Here is a 10764-nt window from a genome sequence, read left to right as displayed (position 1 = left end):
ATAATATCACACATTTTTATGCTGTTAGATTTGGATACAGGAAGCGAACATCCCACACTCCTGCAAACCAAAACAGCCACATAGATATAGGGTCACTCTAGGACCTACTCTGAGGTTGCCCTGGATCCAAAGACCCATGGAGCTAGTTCTGAGCACTAAGGGGGCACTGGACTTGCACTTCTTGAGAACCCCCTCCCTCCATGCCATAAGGCAAAGGCTTCCAAAGGCAGTTGTCAGGTATAGTAGAGATTCTGCCACTCAAAGAAAATGGTAAAAGTTCCCTTGGGCACAGTGTAAGGAACTGGGCATCTCAACATCTGCAAGCAAAATGTTTTCTGTATTTTGCAATTGCTTACTGAATCCCCTCAAATGTTTATTTATTTATTGCATTTCTATTCCACCTTTTCCTCCAAACAACTCAAGGTGGTGGGCATGGCTTTCCATGCTTTCCGAATCTAAAGAACCCCACAACTTAGCTTCTTTTCACAAAGAGCCTTGAGGTACAACGGCTGCAAGTCTACATTGCAACAGGTGGCAACTTTTAAACACATTAACCTGGAAGCAACATGGGAATCATTGGACAAATATCTGGGAAATGTGTTAAGGAGGGGAGTCAGTCTACAATAACCCACAGCAGCTTTCCTCCATCTTATATAAAATTCATTTCCATTGGCTAAAATACAGGCAGATGTTTACTTACACATGGGGCAGTCTGAACAGCAGTCATACCTCCCACTGCTCCAGCTGCCTTCTGAGGACAGGGTCAAAGGTGAGACTGTGGCAACTGGCTGGCAGGTCACAGGCTGGGACATAGCTAGAGCTAAGGCCACTGGCGGCTCAGAAACCACCTCAAAAAGGCAAATCTGAATGGCAGCGACAAATGTTTTGCAAGGCAAACTCAAGACTTCAGTTCCTTGTGGTCAGGCCACATGTGTATTTGAGCAATGGGGAAATGGTAAGCAGGAAGCAGAGGACTGTAAGGCCTGGTGAAGTTAGAGTGGAAATGTAACCCCCCCCCCCTTTTAGTGGCGAGACTTTGTTCAGGAGGTTGTTCACGCTGTCATGGTGTCTTCACCCCCCTCTTCAGGTAAAAAGGCTGTATGATTGGCTTACAGAAATCAGCAATAAGATTGTCAGCTGAGGACAATCTGGGACATGACAGAAAATGGAAAAGAAATTGGAGGAAGGAGGAGAAAGACAAACTCAGGCACTTCTTAGTTACAAAGGCCAGCAGACAGGGAAATAGTTCAAGGCAAGAAAGCACCCAAAGTTGCTGGTTTCTCAGCTGACCCTATTTGTTCATAGAATCAAATAATCTTAGAATTGTAGAGTTGGAAGAGACTTCGAGGGTCATCTAGTCCAAAACACTGGAATGCAGGAATCGCAACTAAAACATCAATGACAGATGGCCATCCAACCTCTGCTTAAAGACTACCAATGAAGGAGTCCGTTCCACTGCAGGTCTCCCCAGTCTTATATTCACGTAGCTGGTTCTTTCTGCTTAAGTGTAGAACCTGACATTTGTCCCTGTTAAAACCTCCCCCAAATTGGTGCCTGTCAGATGTTTTGGACTACAACTCCCATCAGCCTGAGACAGCTACACCAAAAACATTTGCAGATTGGTGTACTTGACTGGGATTGTGTACATCAACCATTATTTTGTAGCAGATGTGACATATGCATTGCTTTTTAAATCCAAAATGATTTTAATCAGAGATGGTGTAGGCTGAACCAGGAATCTTAGGTGCCCCCAAGAGGTGCTGCACCAGCAAAGCTAAGGGTCTCCCTTTAATTGTGGGAATAATATTTTTGTGACCTGTTCAGTGGCTGGTTGGTGAGGGACCCTTGACTTACCTTTAAAGGAACTCTGGGGTTGTTTCCACACTAAAATCCTTTAGCACTGCCAATACACTTATTTACAGGTAGTGAAAGGGGAATTAAAACAGAGGTGTCATATACCAAAGGAATCACTCCAGCACCCTCTTCTTCTTCTTTGGTGATCACTTGCAGCCGAGTAAGATTGTCTTCCATAAACACTTTTTAACAGTGAGTCCGTAAGTGACTGTGGAGGCCAATTCTGGATCCGCACGTCCTTCCACAGTGGGGACATTGGTTCCCAGGGCGTTTACCATGACACCTTTGGTAAAAGCTGTCCCCAAGTAGCCATTTGGAATCATTCTGAGTGGTGAAATAGGCTAACTAAACCTACCCTGAAGGGAAAAGTGGCTGGACTCCTCATAGGCCTGCTGTGACAGGCTTGCAAGGCATTTCCAGGATAAAGTTGCTCACATTTGTTCTAACTAGACATTAGTAGAATCCCAATGGAGGCATCCAGAGCACTGTCTGTTCTGGTTGGGATCAGTTACAGTTGTTGCAGCCCTGATGATGTGGACAAGATGCTTGAAGGCACCTGGTCAACTGCCTGTACTCTGAACCCTCATCCATCATGGCTTCTGAGAGTTAGCAAGAGGGAACTGACTGGGTGGGGCTGGGGTGGTGAATGCAGGAAGGAGTGGCACCGGTCATCTTGAAAGGAGTAGCTGTGTGTGGCCCACCCTGAATACTTCTCTGGACCTGAGGTATATGAGAACTACCTCCAGGTGGTGGTCATTCAGCTTCAGACCTGCTTGAAAGATGGTTGTTCAAGGATAGTGTAATTCCATCCAGGACAGGCTTTACACCAGTATCCAACACCAGCATCCCAACCCACAAAACCTCTTCCTTTCCTGGTTTAAGTTTCACCTAGTTCCCTTATCCATCTCAGTACTGCGTCCAGGCATCTGATGGTTAATGCTGCTGCCTCCCTGAGATTCTTAGGCAGAAGAGAGACAGAGATGCAGGTCATCTGTGCATTGGTGAAATTACACCCCAAACCTCCAAACGACTGATCCCAGCAACTTCATACAGATTGAAGAGCATCAGCTCTGTGACACCCACAAGCCAGAGGCCATAAGGCGAAACAACAATGAAAAATCATGCAGCGCTACTTTCTAATAATGACGACCAGGAAAGGACTTGACCCACTGTAATACTGTGCCTCTGAAGCAAAGCTCAGCTGATGGCATCCTATGTTACCCAAAGGCACCAAATTCAAAAAGTGCTGAACTACAACTGCTGCTGGAAAAAAAGCATTGGGAGTGTACATTAAGAGTGCATTTTTGAAGCTTCCTTTTCAATTTGGCCCCAGGATTTTACCTGCTGTCCTGGCTGACCTCATGTGACATCCAGTGATGGACAAGTAGGAATGGTTTGCAAAGCAAACAGGCCTAATTAGGTCCCTCATGGGCTGGAGGTTCCTCATCACTAGTTTCAGATAGGGCTTGCACTACTACGTCTTTTTGAGAAGCAGGAACAAAACGCTCCCTAAATATGGCATTCCTTTCTCTCCAGAAGTGGTGCAGACTTTGTTTTTGCTGCAAGAGACTAACATGATTAACCTAGAAGTGATTAAATTAACCCAGTGATGATGGCCTCTGAACCATATGAATAGGAGCAAGAAGACTCTGTACACACAAACACTTTCATGTGCACCCAAGGCAGAGGAAACAGTGGTGGTTAAACCATTTATTGTCTACCAGCTTCAGAAGATGTTGCTCAATATGAGCCCCCTCCCAAACATGGGGTAGGTTTTGCTTAGACTGGGCTGCCTTCAGTTGGCGATGCCTGCTTCTCTGCTTCTCTGGCCCTGGTTCTCTCTAGCCACTCTTGCCGCTGCTTCAGTCTCTGCGGGGCTTTCAGCTTCTGTACCTCTTGGTAGACCTAGAGGGTTAATGGGAAGAAGGGAGGCGAGAGGCAGTTAGGCAGTCAGTAGCACAGACCAAGACTACAAAATCCCATAGTTCTATTAGGAGTGGCCTAATCCCCATACCAGCTGACAATGGGCATTTACTATGTTTATGTTTATTACTTCATGGGAAGGGCCATGGCTCAGTGACAGAGCACTTGCTTTACTCATAGGTTCAATCTGTGGAACCTCCAGATAGAGCTAGCAAAGTCTCCTGCTGAAACCCTGGAGAGCTGCTGCCAGTCAGTGACTGGAGACAATACTTAGCTAGATGGCCCAAGCACAAGGCAGAATCTCCTATTTCTTACAGAATTCTAACACTGCACTCCTCCTATATGGTGCTGCTCAGGGTGGCTGCTAACACCCTCAGTACTACCCACTATGTGCCCCCAACACTATTGGTCATGCAAAATACAAAACAAAGGTAAGCTCCACTGAGGAGGGTGGAGGTTTCGCTGGCCTGCCTGGCAATTTAACAGAGTAATATTGCTTTAAGAAAGCCTTCCCAAACCCAGTGCCCTCCAGATGTCTCCCAGTTGATGAGAGCACAAAGCAGAACCAGCCCCCCCCCCAAGCTCATCCATTACAGAAGAGAAGCTCTGCTTCCAAATGCCTGGGCAGCAACATGCCATGGTGCCTGTACCTTGTTGCACAAGGCTTTCTTGGCGATCCAGCGCCGGGTGGCTCTCCGGCAGTACAGTGGGGGAAACTCGTACTTGATGTCCAGCACCTTGCATGTCTTCTCAAAGACGTCGTACTTGGTGTTGCGCAGGTACTTCAGCAGCATCTTCCGCCGGTCTATGGCCATCAGCATCTGGCGACGGTTGACTGTGTCCTGGGGACAAGGGTTACTTGTTGCTAGTTACCACTACTACTATTAATTGTTTATATCCCAGATCTCAGGACATCTTTCCAAGGTGGCTGATCACACAAAGTATCAGCATATAAGAAATTGTGAGGATCCAGCTGGTGGTATATACAACAGTCTAAAGGGACGCAACAGTCCAAATGGAGCAGCCTCTCTTGCTCTCCTGCTGGCATATAAAGCCCTAAACTACTTGGGACCAGGATACCTTGCAGACTATCTTCTTTTATACATTTGTACATCTCCAACCAATCATAAGATCTTAAGGAGGCCTTGCTAGGTCTACCGAGTTCAGTCAAATGAATCTATGCATCTAAGGCACCTTTGAAGCGGGTGATGGCACTTCTTGGTGATGGCACCCAACCTCTGGAACACCCTCTGCAATTTAGGAGGCGGGAAAAGGAGCACCTTTTATGCAGGCTTTCCCTTGACTATAAAGTTTTACCGCACTGTTCTGTATTTACTGCTATGGATATTAACTGTTTTATTTTGTAAAATGCATTTATATTTTGGTTCTGACATCTTATGTAATCAGTGCTGCGCAAGATCCAACTTTGAAAGAAATACTGACATTGCTTTGTATCTGAACAATGGCTGTAGCAGTTGGCACTCAACAGCAGCTCCACCCTGAAATACAAATTATCAGCTGGCTCCGAATACAGCATATATTGTGCTTGCATCAAAGACGGTTACCTTGGTGTGCATATGCAGATGTTCCTGGAGCGTGCGGATCCTGGCTGTCAAGAAGGCAACTGCAAGAGCAAAAGAAAGTCAGAAAGGCCAGAGACAAAGTGCCTATTCCAATTTTGAATGTTTCTGAATTCCTGCTTTAAAAACTGCGCATAGACATTGCCAACCAGCAAGCAAACACAGGGAACTGACCACTTAGAGCTGGCTGCTGGATGTGCTTCCATTATTCTAGAGCTTGCACTTGGCTAATGACAGTTTGATGTTATATAGCTGGAAGATATAAGGGTCTTCCCTCTGGCTACTTCAAAATCCTTGCGTGGACTTTGGTAGTAGATATATGGCAGAGGTTGAGAACACTGTTGGCCTTCCAGGTGTTGTTAGACTGCAACTCTCATCGGTCCCAGTCAGCATGGTCAATGGTCAGGGGTCCAAGAACACTTCAGTGTCTGTAGGTTCTCCACCTTGGTATAGCGTAAAAAGAGAATCATGACCACTCCACCTGCTCTGCTGAGAGACCAGCTCCATTTGGCTCCAGCTCTTTTATACAGGAAGGGAAAGCACATAAGCAGATCTGGCATGTTCTCTATATAGAAGGAAATGTCTCTCAACATTAAGAGAGCATCCTGCCGCAACTCTGTCCAACACTGGCCTTTGCCAAGTAGGATCCAGTTGGATCTCTGTTTCCAGATGTACCCTTTCACAGCTCCATTTTCTGCTATGTATCCCTTGATTCTATGATTCTATGATTCTATGAATGACAGGATGACAGCAAAGGAAACAGGAGGCAGCAGCTTTTCTCTTGGGACATATTTTTCTGCTTACCTTGGACCTCTAAGGAGCTAGTGTCAGTTGGGGACTTCCGGACTTGGTCTGCTAGCTGCTGTTTCTTGATTTTCACTTTCTCCTTCTGCATGCAGAAGGGGAAGACAAAATTAATTCAACTAGATACTCATACAACTAGATGACTAATAGTCACTCAACCCTACTCCACTATGCAGGAATGGCAGGCCATTGTTTGCTTACAATGCCAACAGCAAACCTGCCTGGCTACAGAAAAGGCAGAAATTCTGTTTTTATGGCTTTTTTAATGGTAAAGCATGGAAGAGTGGGGGAATGAAGGAAGACTTGCCCCCAATCCTAATTTACCCATGTAGGAGAACACTGACCTGGCTTGCCATTTCCAGAGACAGCAATCTTCTCACAACATCATCTACCCTGCAGGAAAACAGAGAGTCCTTTGATTACTTGTCCCCGAATTGCTTAACATTTGGGGAACAGCTTTGAGAGATTAGAAATCAAGGGAGCCATGTTAGATATTCAGAATTAAATGTAAGTTATAGGAACACTAATTTAGGACCTCCCCCATCATCTGAAGAGCCCAGTCAATAAAATGAGGCTTAAGTGGTTGCATTTTGGGGGCCCCTAAAGGGCAGCCCAATGTGGCAGACTTGCTGTTTCCTCCATGAAGCCCCTTTTCATGAAACTCACAGTCCTTCCCTGGTCCTCTCAAACCTTACTTGTCTATAACTGGGATGTTGGCATAAGGTTTCTTCAGCATTGCGGGAGGCAGATCATCCAAATGGCTGGGGATTTCTGCAACAACAGCAACACAGCAATGAGAGCACAGCAGCTGCCTTGCTAGTTCTCTCTAGTACAGAATACTTTTTTCTAACAGTAGTCAGCCAAGTATTGGTGGGAACACATGAGCTGGTGTCTAAAAGAGAAGCTCTTGGCATCTCTCAGTAGGTAAAGAGAGGGAAGTACATTGTGGAAGCTAAAGAGGGACTCCAGTTGCAAAACATGGTGACTCACAAGCCAGCAGGAAGTTGGTTCACCTGGGCCAACAGAACATGTAGCAAGTGGTGTATCTTAACATGTCCAATCACCCTTTTTTATTTAACAGAACTTGTGTGCTGCTTAATTGTAAAAAAAAATCTAATCAATTTTATTTTCCATTTCAATGTATTAGGAAATGGGGTAAGAGACAGAGACTCAGACCCATAATATCCAGTACAGTCATGAAACTCCCTCAAAACTGGAATCTCAAACAGTTCAGGTGACAGCCTTAGCGGACCAACTGCTTACAACAATGAGAATGTAATACAAACCTTGCTTTTTTCTACGGACAGGCCTGGCATAATCCCTGGCTGTTTGAAGGAGGGGGCTCTTATCTAAAAGGACAGAAAAGCAGCAGGGGTTACACTTGAGCCACATCAATGCAATACAATAACACAACAGCATATTAGCATTTTGCTCCTTGGAAGTAATTAGGCACATCACTTCTCTCTCTTGGTTTTTGGGGAGATTAAACAGCTCTTCCAGTCTGAGAACAATCTGTGGAGAAGCAATTTTTAGGCTCATAAGTAGACAGAACATTTCATATTTGAAGAAAGCATTCTGTTTTCTGCCCCACAGCCAATAAATGTGTGCAATGCATGAGCAGAGAAAGAGTAAGTTGCTCTGCCTTTCACCCCCAACAAGGCTGCTGCAATTGCTCAGGTTGCTAGATGTGACCAAAAGTCACATTTTGGGCATTGGGCGAGGGAAGATCTCTAACAGCAAAATCCTTTGCATATTCTTTTCTATTCTAAGTTCAGTAGTGTCATGCAGTTTCCAGTTCAAGTAGAGGTTCCACTACAGGGAAAGAGGAAATGGCTTCCAATGCAAGGGACATGTAAACAAGTTCTTTTGACATACAACAGAAACTTCTTAGTCACCATATTCTTTTCACAATCCAAGGCCGTAAGCAAGATTGTTTAGTGTATTAAGACCAGGAACGGAGGAAACAGCCCACTCTACTGCCTCCTTGGTTGTGAGCTTGATGTTGCATTTAATAGGTGAGGAGAGAGATGGAGTGAGAGGCCTTGGCACATGGAAGATGACAAGTGATGCAAGAACATGGGACAGAGCCACAGAGACACCAAAGCAGCCCTCACTGCTGGGAAGCTCCATCTCCATCCACCAGATGCCAGTGTGGCACAGTGGTTAGTGTCAGACTAGGACCTGGGAGACCAGTGTTTAAATCCCCACTTAGTCATGAAGCCCACTAGTCATGACTAGTCATGAAGACTGACCTTGGGCCAGTCATTTTGTCTACTTCACAGGGTTGTTATGAGGATAAAATGGAGAGGGGCAAAAGGTGGGTACAGTGGTACCTCAGGTTACATACGCTTCAGGTTACAGACGCTCCAGGTTACAGACTCCGCTAACCTAGAAATAGTACCTCAGGTTAAGAACTTTGCTTCAGGATGAGAATAAAAATTGTGCTCCGGCGGCGTGGCAGCAGCAGGAGGCCCCATTAGCTAAAGTGGTGCTTCAGGTTAAGAACAGTTTCAGGTTAAGAATGGACCTCCAGAATGAATTAAGTACTTAACCCGAGGTACCACTGTACAGCACCTTTAGCTCCTTGGGAAAAGGTGGAATATAAATGTAATAATAAAATAAATAAATAAGTGGAATGGTGGAAGGTGTCTGCCACACTGCAAGGTAATTACCAGAATGGTCAACCCCCTCCCCATGTCCTGCCTTCTGCTCCTATTACACCAACAAAGAACATGCATAGATGTGTTCGTCTATGGGTCTTCAGTGCATTTTAGCCACCTCCCCCAGGTGCCTTAAAGCAGATTGACTCCCAATCATATTCACGCTCTTGGACAATGAGGCCACCCGGGTCCCCCTTTAATTCTATTTTGATGAGATGCAACGTGACTTTTGCAAGCAGTTTGGAAGGCACCCTGTGGAAAGGGGCTTTCTGTCACTTGCAGAGACAGGGACGGTGTGAATCCATTTCCCCCAACCTGGTGCCTTCCCGGTGTTCTGCACTGAAATTCCCGCTAACCCCCCAAACAGCGTGGCCGCGTTCCCTTGAGCTCCGCCCGACTGTGCTGTCTCGGACTGAATGGGAGCTGCACCCCAAGGTGCCAGGTAGGGGGAGGCCCGTATCTAATCCGAAGCAGAGGCAGTGTGCACGGGACTAGCTACGCGCGCGCTCCGAATTACTCAACCCCGAGCTCCTTACGCAGTGATCCCCGACCCGCCGCCGCCGCTGCCACGTTCGAGCCGAGGCAGCTCCATCCGCGCAGTGCGGCAGCCCCCGCCGCCGAGACTCCCCTGAACAACACCAGCCACATTCTCTCCCGGCTTAGTTCGTGGGCGCCGCCATCTTGGTGCGTCACAGGCCAGGTCCCCGCGGGAGCACCGAGAGCATCGATTGATACCCTGCGCGCCGGAGCCAATGGAAGGTAAAAGAAGAGGGTGAAGCCCGCCCCTCAGGTGATGAATGGCAGCCTCCGCTCCCAGCCTGCTTTTGTTCTGATGCCGAGCGCGGGCTGCCTGCGAGATGGCTCAGTGGGAGCGACTTCAGTGCTTGGCAGAGCTTGCTCACTTGGGCTGCCTAGGCCAGCGTTGCCTGCTCTGGCTGGCAGCAGCTCTCTTTGATCTGGAGATGCCTGCTGGGGCTGGAGCTGGCGCTGGGACTTTCTGCATGATGCAAAAAGGGCTCCACCACCTCCTTCTCCTTCTTCTTATTCGTAGCCGAGTAAGATTGTATTCCATGAACACGGTCTTAACAGTCTGTAAGTGACCAATTCTGGATCCACACGTCCTTCCACAGTGAGGTCATAGGTTTCTGGTGAACATCCTTTGGCTCCTCCATGATGACAGCAACCATTGCAGATAACAATGGCTCTCAAAGTGAATCATTCACAGTGGGATCAAGTGTTAAACAGGGTTGTGTTATCGTCCCAACTCTATTTATTATTTTCATTGCCATGATCCTACACTTTGTCGAAGGGAAACTCCCCACCGGAGTAGAAATCATAAATCATATATCGAACAGATGCTCTTTAATCTGAGTAGGCTGAAAGCAAAGAGAAAGGTTCCCATAACTTCCATCACAGCTTCAGTATGCTCCACCACCACGAAGCTGTGGGTCCTCCCTAGTAGCTGGGAGCTGCCAGTCAGCTCAGGGTTCTCTACAGACATCAACCTCCCCCATATTGGTGCCTGTCAGATGTTTTGGACTACAACTCCCATCAGCCTGAGACAGCTACACCAAAAACATTTGCAGATTGGTGTACTTGACTGGGATTGTGTCCATCAACCATTATTTTGTAGCAGATGTGACATATGCATTGCTTTTTAAATCCAAAATGATTTTAATCAGAGATGGTGTAGGGTGAACTAGGAATCTTAGGTGCCCCCAAGAGGTGCTGCACCAGCAAAGCTAAGGGTCTCCCTTTAATTGTGGGAATAATATTTTTGTGACCTGTTCAGTGGCTGGTTGGTGAGGGACCCTTGACTTACCTTTAAAGGAACTCTGGGGTTGTTTCCACACTAAACTCCTTTAGCACTGCCAATACACTTATTTGCAGGTAGTGAAAGGGGAATTAAAACAGAGGTGTCATATAGTCTTGGTGCAGTAATG

General features: G+C 46.6%; 1 protein-coding gene across 1 annotated transcript; it reads right to left on the bottom strand.

Annotated features, from left to right (window-relative positions):
- Nucleotides 1-3549: 3549 nt before the first annotated feature.
- On the bottom strand, nucleotides 3550-9527 carry MRPS15 (mitochondrial ribosomal protein S15). The gene is made up of 8 exons (XM_083454642.1): nucleotides 9358-9527; nucleotides 7448-7510; nucleotides 6857-6932; nucleotides 6506-6554; nucleotides 6162-6246; nucleotides 5343-5401; nucleotides 4428-4619; nucleotides 3550-3759 (listed from the first exon to the last, which is right to left on the bottom strand). The coding sequence occupies exons 1-8, from the start codon at nucleotides 9467-9469 to the stop codon at nucleotides 3634-3636; spliced, it is 762 nt and encodes a 253-aa protein (XP_083310768.1). The 5' UTR covers nucleotides 9470-9527; the 3' UTR covers nucleotides 3550-3633.
- Nucleotides 9528-10764: the final 1237 nt, after the last annotated feature.

This window comes from Podarcis tiliguerta (genome assembly GCF_965153285.1).
Source record: "Podarcis tiliguerta genome assembly, chromosome: 8".
Classification (NCBI taxonomy): Eukaryota; Metazoa; Chordata; class Lepidosauria; order Squamata; family Lacertidae; genus Podarcis; species Podarcis tiliguerta.
The sequence above is the reverse complement of the archived record's forward strand: the minus strand, read 5'-3'. Positions and strand labels throughout refer to the sequence as shown.

What these genes read in the sequence shown, in the direction of transcription:
- MRPS15 (XM_083454642.1), bottom strand. Translation starts at nt 9,469, where the DNA reads ATGTGGCTGGTGTTGTTCAGGGGAGTCTCGGCGGCGGGGGCTGCCGCA. An exon ending in TGTCCGTAGAAAAAAGCAAG is followed by an intron (nt 6,933 to 7,447) that starts GTTTGTATTACA and finishes CTGTTGTTGCAG; the next exon opens with AAATCCCCAGCCATTTGGAT. An exon ending in AACATCCCAGTTATAGACAA is followed by an intron (nt 6,555 to 6,856) that starts GTAAGGTTTGAG and finishes GTTTTCCTGCAG; the next exon opens with GGTAGATGATGTTGTGAGAA.